Below are 13,490 nucleotides of genomic sequence, written 5' to 3' on the forward strand. Positions count from 1 at the left end.
CTGCCCATAAAGTCGGGGAAGGGGTGGGGGGGGGGAGGTTCACCAAAACAGAACAGGTGGGGTGGGGATCTCATTGCTGAGTTTCACTGAAGATCTATAGGAAATTGTTGTAAGGGGCTTAGCAGGGGAAGAAGACCCAAGCCTAAAGAATGATCTTACTTACCAGAAGTACAGATCGGGGGTAATCATAAATAGACTCAGGTTCACTTTCATACGCTGGATCATCACTTATTCTGTAGCCTTCGGTTTTGCCCTGAGAATAGAATATTGAAGGGTTACACGATAATGCAGTCACTGGGGCAAAAAGCATTAAATATCCATCTTTTTACGTGTAACATTAAATTCTTAATACATCTTTAGTAGGGATTGGAGCTCCGTTTATTGTGATACAGAGCACCAAATCCCCTGCAAAGTGATAGTTACATTGATGCAATGCAGAGAGAAACCACTAGGGGGAGCCCACTGCTTATGAATTTATTATTGATTTCCATATTGATGACCCAGACAGTATGCTGTATGGCTCCCTCCAGTGGTTGTTTCATTTAACTGCAGGGTATTTGGTGCTTTGTATCAGTAAAACCTAGCATTGACTGTGTATGTGTGTATATATGTATGTATGTATGTGTATATATATATATATATATATGTCATTTTTACCTCTGGTAAAGCTCCAGATGAATGTCTTCTCACTTGTTCGTGTTGATTGGTTTTGACTGATGGAATTCGGCAAAAAGTCGGCATCGTATTGCTATGTGGCCGCATGGAGAATATGTCCTAGAGAAGCACAGTGCGGAATTATATGACTGCAGTACACCTGCACCCTCTGATGGGGACACCAATGACCTGCCTAAAGGTTAGACGCATTGTCTAATACAGTATTTTCCAACCAGGATGCCTCCATCTGCTGCAAAACTACAACTCTCAGCATGCCCGGACAGCCTTTGGCTGTCCGGGCATGCTGGGAGTTGTAGTTTTGCAACAGCCAGAGACACCCTGGTTGGGAAACACTGTATTTTACAACACATCTAACCTGGTTGGGAAACACTGATCTCATTGTCTATGTGGTGTTGTCTCAGCAGCTACCCTCATCCCTGACAGGAAGTTGTGTAGGCCTGTCATTGTTAGCATGTGTTGTTTTAGCAGCTTACCAGCCCCTTCCTCTTTCCAGACAGAAAGTTGTTTAGTTCTCTCATTGTCATTGTGGTGTTGTCTCAGCAGCTCCCCTATTCTAACGCCTTTCCTGACAGGAAGTTGTGTAGTCCTCTCATTGTCATTGTGGTGTTGTCTCAGCCATTCCCAGGTTCCTCCCTCTTTCCCAAGACAACACATCATCATCTGCTGTCTCAGGAGATATGGTTTAGTTCCAGCCCTGCCCCCTGGATGATGTCATCACCACTTACCAGCCCCAAAAGCCTACATCACCATCTCCCTGTCATATATATATATATATATATATATATATAATTGGGACATTTAGGAGAGAATAAGATTTGGATACAGCATGCTGCCTGGTACTAAACAATACAACAGGCAGAGAAGCAGACAGGGAATGAATACAGCAGGTGCTGCAACTTCACTTATTCTGCAGGGGAGTAGGCAGGGTTGGAGGGCTGTAATGAAGAGCTGAAGGGAAGCAATGCATTCTGGGCAACTGCTCAACCAGGAAGTACAACCGGGGAGTCCAAGACTAAGACCCCCCAAATAAATAAATTTTTGGTCATTTCAGAACCAGGGCAGAAAGGTGAGCAATGCTATACGCTTCTGCAGCATTTTTTTTTGTACTTCAGAGTACCCCTTTGTCTTGTCTCCCCCTTGCTGAACACTGCAGCTCTGCTTGTACAGACTGGCTGCTTAGCAGGAAGTCTGTCACTCATTGAGCAGATGTTCCGTCCTATAGACTCACCGCATATAGATCTGTGTGAACAGAGAGGGTTAAAACGTTTCCTTTCCCGCTTACTGGGTCTGTATGGGATCTCTGCCTGTTCAGTGCCTGTACAAAAACACATCACATGTTATATTATTAAGCGCAGCTTTTATATATGCACTGTATTGCGGTATCATTTATTTATACACTGTATGGTTATATTTGTACCATGTACGGTAGTATTATTTGTATATATAGTATAATGACATTACTTGCTCTTGGCATGGTGTTATTATGTGTGCAGTGTCTGGTGGGCATGATTGTATACCATATGGCGGTATTAATTGTACACTGTATAGCAGCATTTCCCAACCAGTGTTCCTCCAGCTGTTGCAAAACTACAACTTACAGCATGCTCGCATGAAATAAATTACTAAAATTAAGAAATCAGCTGCCGCTGCTGCAAATGTCCGAGGCAAATTTGGCTTCACCCTAAGAAGTTTTGAGAAAATAACCAGAAACGAACATTTGCAACATAATTGCGCAAATCGTTTTTTTTTAAATGTAATTATTTTTTTTTTTTTAACCCTTCGGATCTGCTCTCTCCCCCTACTTGTGTTGTTGCTTGCACAGAAACTCGGGCGTTACTTTGTTTATCTTGTGAGGGTTAATAGTTAACGCGTCACTTGGCGGTATTTTTCAGAATGGTCCTTTGTACGGATCAAAGCTCAACCTGACTCCCGCAGAGGTTTTGTTACTTTGTGTCTTACCTCCTCCGGCGCTGCTTCAGTGCGCGGATAATTCTCAGGATAGGATTTGGGTCTTGTTGCTTTGTCCTGACGTAATAAAACAAAAAACAAAATAGAAAGCGCCTGTGAATGTGCGAATCTGGTTTAGGTGAAAAGCGTCAGGATTTTTTGGTTTAAAGGGGTTATCCAGGAAAAAACTTTTATATATATCAACTGGCTCCAGAAAGTAAAACAGATTTGTAAATTACTTCTATTAAAAATCTTAATCCTTTCAGTACTTATGAGCTTCTGAAGTTAAGGTTGTTCTTTTCTATCTAAATCCTCTCTGATGACCCTTGTCTCGGGAAACGCCCAGTTTAGAAGCAAATCCCCATAGTAAACCTCTTCTAAACTGGGCGGTTCCCGAGACACGTGTCATCAGAGAGCACTTAGACAGAAAAGAACAACCTTAACTTCAGAAGCTCATAAGTACTGAAAGGATTAAGATTTTTTAATAGAAGTAATTTAGAAATCTGGATAATAGGATGTGTAGCTCACTTAAAGATATAGGTAAGGAGAGTGTTCGAGGTTAAAAGGTGATGTCTTCACCCAATCAGGCCTAGTCAAAAAATGGGAAAATATATGTATATACCAGTCCGTCAGTAATCAACTCCTATGAAGTCCTGTGGAGTGGATTACTGAACTGTGACACGTTGCTAACCACCGTAGTGGACATTGCTGCATTTCTGCTATATTATTTTTATCTGCATTTTTATTTATATCTTAATTGATTATTACCAATTCATTCCTGCAAGGGCCCTGCAGAGTGATTGGCGATTTATTTGCATTTACATACTTATATTAATAAATCCTTAATAGATCCACTATTTTCTTTCCTCGTTATTCTACACATCCCTAGTGTTCTTGAGGACTGGTATAGACATATATTTTCCCATAATTTACAAATCTGTTTAACTTTCTGGAGCCAGTTGATATATAAAAAAAAAGTTTTTCCTGGTATACCCCTTTAATGTTTAGGATCGGTACAGGTGACTATAGATTAAAGGAAGTGAGCAACAGAGAGGAAGCGCACTTTTTATGCCTAAATGTGAACATTTACGAACATTGTTTACTATTCCAATGCATCACATGCATTTGTGTCTTTGATATGCATTATTACCCCTTATATGTAAAGATGAAAAATGTATATAATAATAAATTATACAATAATAATTGTAATATATATATATATATATATATATATATATATATTATACATAAATAATAATAATAAATTATAGTTTATAATTTGTTTTAATTATAAATGGTATATTATTATCAATCTTAATTAGATTATTTATTTTAATTTATAATTATTATTATATATTTTTATTATTATATAATTTTATATGATGTATCATTATATATTTTTTGTTTAATATATAATACTTAATTGTATAAAAAAATATAAAATATATAATCAAAAATATATAACAATAAATTATATAATAATAATAAAATATATAAAAATATAAAATAATAAATTATTTAAAAATACACACACACATATATATATATATATATATATATATATGTATATTAATAATAATAATCATTAAAATAAAAAAAAGCCATTTTAATATATAGTTGACCACAGGTCTACTGTTGTTTAGTGTCTACAGTTCTAATGCAGATCTTTGTGTCTCCATGGTAACAGACTACAAATAACCTCTTTGTAGTCTGATCCTACAGTCATGTTTAAAGGGGTTATCCAGGGGGGGGGGGGGATCCCGATTCTTCCCGTTTTTTCCTAAACATAAGCATTAGCTTTCTCTTCTCTCCCAACAGAAAACACATGCACACCCGGCTGAGTCGAGTGTGCATGTGTATAGGGGGGAATTGGGAATTGGGATGAATAGCTGTTGACCGAAAGAGCATTTGGCCATCCGCTAGGGGTACTCTGGTGGATTTTTTTTTTTATTAACTAGTGCTAGAAAGTTAAACAGATTTGTAAATTACTTCTATTTAAAAATGTTAATCCTTCCAGTACTTATCAGCTGCTGTATAAAGCAGAGGAAGTTCTTTTCTTTTTGAATTTCTTTTCTGTCTGACATCTCTGTCCATGTCAGGAACTGTCCAGAGTAGGTGCAAATCCCCATAGCAAACATATGCTGCTCTGGACAGTTCCTGACATAGACAGAGGTGTCAGCAGGGAGCACTGTTGTCAGACAGAAAAGATATTAAAAAAGAAAATAACTTCCTCTGCATTATACAGCAGCTGATAAGTACTGGAAGGATTAACATTTTTAAATGCAACTTTCTGGCACCAGTTGATTTAAAAAAAAAAAAAAAAGTTTTCCATGGGAGTACCCCTTTAAGGGGCATTCACATCGCAATTCGTGTCTCAGAGGCACGGATACATTGGCAGAAACGTATCTGCCCTCGGATCGGCAGGGACCCCAATCAAATCAATTACCTTAATGTAGTCACCTAGTGACTACATTCGGGTCATTTAACAAGCATATACGAATTTTGGCTTAGAGTGAAAAATGCGGCAGACCACCTTTTCAGTCCTAGCCAAAACAGAAATAGGCTTGGAAAATTACCCAAATGTAATCACTCGGTGACTACATTAAGGTAATTGATTTGGTTGGGGTCTGTGCCGTTCCGAGCACAGACAAGTCGGCACCCCAATTTTTAGACTCTACAGACGTATCTGTGCTTTGGAGGCGAAAATGGTGATTTGACTTCAGCCTTATCTTAAAGGGGTACTCCGCCCCTAGACATCTTATCCCTTATCCAAAGGATAGGAGATACAATGTCTAAATGTGGGGGATCCGGCCGATAGGACCCCCACAATCTCCACCCAGTCATTCAGAATGCCAGCTGTGCTAGGCCTTGGGCGACCTTGGTCATCACTCCCCCCCCCCCCCCCCTCCATTAATGTCAATAGGAGGGGGTGTGATAGTTATGGTTGCTCATAATTCAGCACGAATGGGAGTTTACAGGGGATTACTGGGGTTCCAGTGGCCGGACCTCCATGCGATTTTGGATAGGGGATAGGATGTCTAGGGACATAGTACACCTTTAAGCTGCAGATACATATTTTCTCTCTTGTTGGGAGTTGATTGATTTTGACTAATGGAATTTGGCTGTCCGGGCATGCTGGCAGTACAGCTGGAGGTACCCTGGTTGGATAACACTGCCATAAGGGGGTACTCCGGTGGAAAACCAAATGTTTTCAAAGGAACTGGTGCCATAACATTGTACAGATCTGTAAATTTTGTCTATATAAAAATCTTAATCCTCCCAGTACTTATCAGCTGTTGTATGCCCCAGAGGAAGTTGTGTAGTTTTTTGTTGTGTAGGTGTCATCAGAGAGCACTGTGTTAGACTGAAAAGAACAACTCAACTTCCCCTGGAGCATACAGCAGCTCATAAGTAATTTACAAACCTATTTAACTTTCTGGCACCAGTTGATTTGAAAACATTGTTTTTCCACCGGAGTACCCCTTTAAGAAGACCTTTCTTTATAGAGAGTCTTACCTGATCCTCTTGGACTTTCAGCAGGTTTGCAGATGGACTGGTCGGTCCTTCAATCTTAAAGAAGCAACAATATATATAGTGTTACATACAGTATAGGGCATATAGACATGTAAGTCACAGTGGTGTGTTGGGGGGGGGGGGGGAGGGGGTCACTTACCTTAAATTTTTGATGAACCTTCCCCAAGGCGTCTGTCAAACAATCCTTCCACTCTGCAATGTTTTCTCTGGGTAAGAAATAAGGAACAAAGATGTAAGATGGGAACCCGGGTCATACATTTGTTTTTTTTTATTGGAATAAAGCCACTAAAGATATGAGGCTCCATTGGCTTTCACTATGAGACCATCTTGGTCATGTGACACAGAGCTGGGATTGACTGTGCTAAGAAGGGCTGTTGTTCCGACTCCAACTCAGACTCCGGAGTTTTCTGTGCTTCCAACTCCGACTCCCCGACTCCGACTACTCTGTATTAATATGCGAATGTATTTTATACATTCCTTGAAGGAAAGAAAGGTAACATACCTGTCATTACCACAGGACTACTGGCTGGGAAGCCAACAGTCTACTGTATGGAACAGTTTGTGTGCTGATCTGCTGCTGAAGATAGGGCAGTGGGAGGATCCAGGAAGGGGCATTTATTATAAAACATGATTTCCCTAGTAGAATCCCATAGTCAAGTTTAAAGGGGTACTCCGCCCCTAGACATCTTATCCCCTATCCAAAGGATAGGGGATAAGATGTCAGATTGCTGGGGTCCTGCTGCTGGGGACCCCCGGGATCGCCACTGCGGCACCGCGCTCTCATTACTACACAGAGAGAGTTCACTCTGTGCATAATGATGGGCTATACAGGGGATGGAGCAGCGTGACATCATGGCTCTGCCCCTCATGACTTCACGGTCCGCCCCCTTAATGCAAGTCTATGGCAGGGGGCGTGACGACCCCCATGCCCCTTCCCATAGACTTGCATTGAGGGGTCGGGCCATGACATCATGAGGGGCGGAGCCGGGATATAACGATGCTCCGGCCCCTGTATCGCCCGTCATTACTCGCTCGGTGCAGTAATGAGCGCGCTGTAACGCAGCGGCGATCCCAGGGGTCCCCAGCAGCGGGACCCCGGCGATCTGACATCTTATCCCCTTTCCAAAGGATAGGGGATAAGATGTCAGATCACCGGGGTCCCGCTGCTGGGGACCCCCGGGATTGCCGATGCGGCGCCGCGCTATCATTACTGCACAGAGCGAGTTCGCTCTGTGCGTAATGATTGGCGATACAGGGGCCGGAGCATCACTACATCACGGCTCCGCCCCTCGTGATGTCTAGGGGCGGAGTACCCCTTTAAGCTAACAATCGAGTTTACAAGTTTTTATAGCCTTAGCTGAATGGCAGCAGTTTTTCCAATGGTTTAAAGCTTCAGTCTTGAACTATTGACCCTCCATTCCCTTCACTTATACAAGTGTCTCTAGTCCTGCAAAAAACATATTTCCTTAACCCCTTATCAGTGAGAGGCTAGGTTACCCATGGGTTCCCTGTAACAGCAGAACATAACACTATGGAAAGTATAAGTATTGCTGCTCCTAATTGTGCGTTGCGTGCCATATAATGCAGCACATGAAAAGCTTCTTCACGGTCACTTAACGTGTTGGTTTTGCGGTTACATGAGGCACTGCATGCATTGGTCTTTATTCTTACAGTAGGAATTCATTAATTATAACTTTTTGTGAATTGGGACATTTAAACTTGCTTTTTTTAAAAAATTTTTATTCCAATCTAAATTTAGTAGGAGTCGGAGTCGGTGCATTGTTTGCCGACTCCGACTCCAGGTACCCAAAATTTCGTCCGACTCCTCGACTCCGACTCTGACTCCACAGCCCTGGTGCTAAGTGCGCCCTTCTTTTTTTTTTATCATGACAGCGCCAATTTAGCTAAAGTGCTACACGAACCCCACTGTGCTCAGGGTTGTTCTATTTATTCATTTTGTATGAGAATCTAATGGACGTAGTGCAGAGATTACAGTCCTTGGGGCCATAGGTAGATACTTGTAATTGAACTTGGTGCGGGCTCCTGTGTGCGCTATGTTTGCAGAGTTATCAGTGTAGGTGTGGACGGTGCAGGACGCCCTTCCCCTGGATGAAGTCCATACCAGCAAATAACCTGATCTATAAATAGTAAAATACGTGATAAGGGGCGCCAACTGAGGACAGCATTCCCAACCAGGGGAGAGAACAGCGATGTAAGACCCAGTGAACATTAGAGAGACCCCGGGACATGAGACCCACTGAACATTAGAGAGACCCCCAGGACATGAGACCCTGTGAACAATGGAGAAACCCTCGGGACATGAGACCCAGTGAACAATGGAGAGACCCTCGGGACATGAGACCCAGTGAACAATGGAGAGACCCTCGAGACATGAGAGCCTGTGAATGATAGAGAGACCCCCAGGACATGAGACCCTGTGAATGATAGAGAGACCCCCAGTACATGAGACCCTGTGAATGATAGAGAGACCCCCCAGGACATGAGACCCAGTGAATGACAGAGAGTCCCCCAAGGACAGGAGACCCTGTAAATGATAAAAAGACCCCCAGGACATGAGACCCTGTGAATGAGAGAGAGTCCCCCAAGGACATGAGACCTTGTGAATGACAGAGAGTCCCCCAAGGACATTAGACCCTGTAAATGATAGAGAGACCCCCAGGACATGAGACCCTGTGAATGACAGAGAGTCCCCCAGGACATGAGACCCAGTGAATGACAGAGAGTCCCCCAAGGACATGAGACCCTGTGAACAATGGAGAGACCCCCAGGACATGAGACCCAGTGAATGATAGAGAGACCCCCAGGACATGAGACCCAGTGAATGACAGAGTCCCCCAGGACATGAGACCCAGTGAATGATAGAGAGACCCCCAGGACATGAGACCCTGTGAATGATAGAGACACCCCCAGGACATGAGACCCAGTGAACAATGGAGAGACCCCCGGGACACGAAACCCAGTGAACAATAGAGAGACCCCCCAGTACTTACTCGCTTTCGTCCACCAGAAAGTAGTCTCGTTTGTCGGTCTTTATACACAGGATGTTGTGAGGGTCCATGTTGAAGAGACGAGTGATCGTGGGGATTTTCTCCATTGTGCTCGTTCCCAGCTCTATGGATTTTACACTGTAAAAGATCACAAATGTTTTTTCTACTATAGTCTGGACTGTCACATGATCTGCGTCTCGCACTGACTGATGGATCCCTATATTACTCCATATATCCTAATAGGATATGTGGGGATTTGGGCAGACACCCACTACATTACCCTATAACACTGTGCTGGAGGTTAGAGATGCAGTGTTGGTGTAACCCTCTTGTGGCGGACACTTACTCGCTCAGTGGAATGTTTCCCCTCCATTTCTCGGACACGCCATCGTACTCATAGTAGTCCAGGTTATAGGTGCCCAGGCCTGTTTTACAGAGCTTCAATAATCGTCCTTTCCATGAAGTCTTAAAAAAATCATGACAGCCGGTCACGGAGCGCCATACAAAACGTTTATAGAGTCTGAAATATTGACCTGATCTAAAGATTGGCCATACATATACCCTAGCTTTATGTCCCCTGTACCCATACCCTATCTATAGGTCCCCTGTACCCATACCCTATCTATAGGTCCCCTGTACCCATACCCTATCTATAGGTCCCCTGTACCCATACCCTATCTATACGTCACCTGTACCCATACCCTATCTATACGTCACCTGTACCCAGACCATAGCTATACGTCACCTGTACCCATACCCTATCTATACGTCACCTGTACCCAGACCATAGCTATACGTCACCTGTACCCATACCCTATCTATACTTCACCTGTACCCATACCCTATCTATATGTCACCTGTACCCATACCCTATCTATAGGTCCCCTGTACCCATACCCTATCTATAGGTCACCTGTACCCATACCCTATCTATATGTCACCTGTACCCATACCCTATCTATATGTCACCTGTACCCATACCCTATCTATATGTCACCTGTACCCATACCCTATCTATATGTCACCTGTACCCATACCCTATCTATATGTCACCTGTACCCATACCATAGCTATATGTTACCCTGGTTGGCAAACACTGCTTTAAGCAGTGTATGAGTGTCATTTAGCCATAACACGTCAGAGGACGTTACCTTATTGCCGAAAATGTAGCCAGGTGGAGACTTGATGAGACATCCTTGTTTGATGATCTGCTCATCTGCAAAAAAATTATATTAGTTCAGGGATGATGGGAGTGATACATTGTATGATAGGAGATTAGATTGTGAGCTCCTGGGGTCAGGGATGATGGGAGTGATACATTGTATGATAGGAGATTAGATTGTGATCTCCTGGGGTCAGGGATGATGGGAGTGATACATTGTATGATAGGAGATTAGATTGTGAGCTCCTGGGGTCAGGGATGATGGGAGTGATACATTGTATGATAGGAGATTAGATTGTGAGCTCCTGGGGTCAGGGATGATGGGAGTGATACATTGTATGATAGGAGATTAGATTGTGAGCTCCTGGGGTCAGGGATGATGGGAGTGATACATTGTATGTGATAGGAGATTAGATTGTGAGCTCCTGGGGTCAGGGATGATGGGAGTGATACATTGTATGATAGGAGATTAGATTGTGAGCTCCTGGGGTCAGGGATGATGGGAGTGATACATTGTATGATAGGAGATTAGATTGTGAGCTTCTGGGGTCAGGGATGATGGGAGTGATACATTGTATGATAGGAGATTAGATTGTGAGCTCCTGGGGTCAGGGATGATGGGAGTGATACATTGTATGATAGGAGATTAGATTGTGAGCTCCTGGGGTCAGGGATGATGGGAGTGATACATTGTATGATAGGAGATTAGATTTTACAATTACATATACAACAATGTTTCAGTTGGCAGAATGTGGTAATTTTCCTGTGGAAGTGAATGGTGAAGTCTGTATATTCATGGATTATAGTGTATACAGCGACATTACAGGACAATATATTGTGTCGGATTCTCTTACCTGTATCAGAGCTTTTTCTCTTGGGCCCCATTGTGAACCAACTTCTTCTGGCTGTAAAGAGAGAATGTTATCCGTCAATGGAGGAAACAGGGGTGCAGCTGGGGGGGATGCAGAGGTAGCAGGGGTGTCTGGGTCCTGGGGTGTAATATTTGGGGTGCAGGGGTGTCTGGGTCCTGGGGTGTAATATTTGGGGTGCAGGGGTGTCTGGATCCTGAGGTGTGATATTTGGGGTGCAGGGGTGTCTGGGTCCTGGGGTGTAATATTTGGGGTGCAGGGGTGTCTGGGTCCTGGGGTGTAATATTTGGGGTGCAGGGGTGTCTGGGTCCTGGGGTGTAATATTTGGGGTGCAGGGGTGTCTGGATCCTGGGGTGTAATATTTAGGCTGCAGGGGTGTCTGGGTCCTGGGGTGTAATATTTGGGGTGCTGGGGTGTCTGGATCCTGGGGTGTAATATTTGGGGTGTCTGGGTCCTGGGGTGTAATATTTGGGGTGCAGGGGTGTCTGGGTCCTGGGGTGTAATATTTGGGGTGCAGGGGTGTCTGGGTCCTGGAGTGTAATATTTGGGGTGCAGGGGTGTCTGGGTCCTGAGGTGTGATATTTGGGGTGCAGGGGTGTCTGGATCCTGAGGTGTGATATTTGGGGTGCAGGGGTGTCTGGGTCCTGGAGTGTAATATTTGGGGTGCAGGGGTGTCTGGGTCCTGGAGTGTAATATTTGGGGTGCAGGGGTGTCTGGGTCCTGGAGTGTAATATTTGGGGTGCAGGGGTATCTGGGTCCTGAGGTGTGATATTTGGGGTGCAGGGGTGTCTGGATCCTGAGGTGTGATATTTGGGGTGCAGGGGTGTCTGGGTCCTGGAGTGTAATATTTGGGGTGCAGGGGTGTCTGGATCCTGGGGTGTAATATTTGGGGTGCAGGGGTGTCTGGGTGTAATGATAGGGGTGCAAGTACTATGGGGGCCCTGGTACAGATTTGGGGGTCCTGGAGCTTCTTCTGCTCCCTGAGGCAGAAGCGGTCGGTGTCTAAATATAAATCGCAGTGAGACTCAGAAATTAAACAAACCAGTTTTCTACTGAAACTTTAGTGAACTTTACACTCGGCTGACGATTGCTGAACCAGTAAAGTAACTCTGTCCATCAAGCCACAAATAGGCGCTTGTTTCCTGGAGTAAATCCCGCTAAGAGACTCTGTGCTGCTGGGGACCCTGCTCCTTCTTCTGTGTAACTCTGACACCTCACAAGATCGTGATTTTCTTACTAATGTACATCACCATTATACAATTCTTCTGTACTGTATAATAAACACTACAACCCCCAACGTGACCGACCACTGGACATCACCATAATAGAATTCTATTGTACTCTATGCACGGAACACTTTAACCCCCAGCATGACCCAATAACAGGTCACAATTCTATTGTGTGCACAAAACACTACAACACCCAGCATCATTGACCACTGGGCATTACCATAATACAGTTCTATTATACTCCATATATGTATTAAGCATAATACAATTCTACTCTATACATAGAGCACTACAACCCCCACAAGAACATCCACTGTACATGAGTGCAATACAATTCCATTATACTCTATACATAGAACACTACAACCCCCAACATGACTCGACCACTGGATATGACCATATATATATATATATATATATATATATATATATATATGTAAATTCAGAAAGGAGCAGCACACCTAAGCTGTGGGTGCTATTGGTGCAGATCCCCGGTCACGAGATATGAAGTAGATAAATACTCAAGAAGACCGCAGCACTCCAAGTAATGGTGAAAAAACGTGAGAAAGCGTTTATTCCATCAAGTTCAAAAGGGCGATGTTTCAGCTGCGTACATGCAGCCTTTATCAAGCTTGATAAAGGCTGCATGTACGCAGCTGAAACATCGCCCTTTTGAACTTGATGGAATAAACGCTTTCTCACGTTTTTTCACCATTACTTGGAGTGCTGCGGTCTTCTTGAGCATTTATATATATATATATATATATATATATATATATATATATTAAACACTACAACCCCCAATATGACCTACCAGAAGACAACATGACGTTATGTGTAGACCACTACAAATCCCAACAGGACTGTTCATTGGACATGACCATAATAAAATTCTATTATACTCTATACATAGAACACTACAACCCCCAACATGTCCTGACCTGAGGAAATAACCATAATACAATTTTATTATACTCTATACTTTGAACACTACAACCCCCAACATGATCTAGCCTCAGGAAATAAAATAATACCATTTTATTATACTTTATACATAAAACACTAC

At 43.2% G+C, this 13,490-nt stretch overlaps 2 protein-coding genes across 6 annotated transcripts in view; one reads left to right on the top strand and one right to left on the bottom strand.

Annotated features, from left to right (window-relative positions):
- The window catches only part of DCLRE1A (DNA cross-link repair 1A), a 132,982-nt gene that overhangs the window by 53,034 nt on the left and 66,458 nt on the right, over positions 1-13,490 (top strand). The gene's annotated exons all lie outside the window — the stretch shown is intronic.
- The window catches only part of PLEKHS1 (pleckstrin homology domain containing S1), a 55,938-nt gene that overhangs the window by 36,343 nt on the left and 6,105 nt on the right, over positions 1-13,490 (bottom strand). For 4 of the 5 annotated variants that reach the window (XM_056528989.1, XM_056528991.1, XM_056528990.1 and 1 more), the window contains exons 2-11: positions 11,181-11,231; positions 10,316-10,380; positions 9,511-9,629; positions 9,168-9,302; positions 6,296-6,362; positions 6,139-6,192; positions 2,635-2,700; positions 1,904-1,990; positions 658-774; positions 164-253 (exon numbers count right to left, since the gene is read on the bottom strand). In XM_056528989.1, the coding sequence (XP_056384964.1) occupies positions 164-253; positions 658-774; positions 1,904-1,990; positions 2,635-2,700; positions 6,139-6,192; positions 6,296-6,362; positions 9,168-9,302; positions 9,511-9,629; positions 10,316-10,380; positions 11,181-11,231 (851 nt within the window). The remainder of the gene's footprint in view (positions 1-163; positions 254-657; positions 775-1,903; positions 1,991-2,634; positions 2,701-6,138; positions 6,193-6,295; positions 6,363-9,167; positions 9,303-9,510; positions 9,630-10,315; positions 10,381-11,180; positions 11,232-13,490) is intronic. The other variant, XM_056528992.1, reaches the window with a different exon arrangement.

This window comes from Hyla sarda, chromosome 7 (assembly GCF_029499605.1).
Source record: "Hyla sarda isolate aHylSar1 chromosome 7, aHylSar1.hap1, whole genome shotgun sequence".
Classification (NCBI taxonomy): domain Eukaryota; kingdom Metazoa; phylum Chordata; class Amphibia; order Anura; family Hylidae; genus Hyla; species Hyla sarda.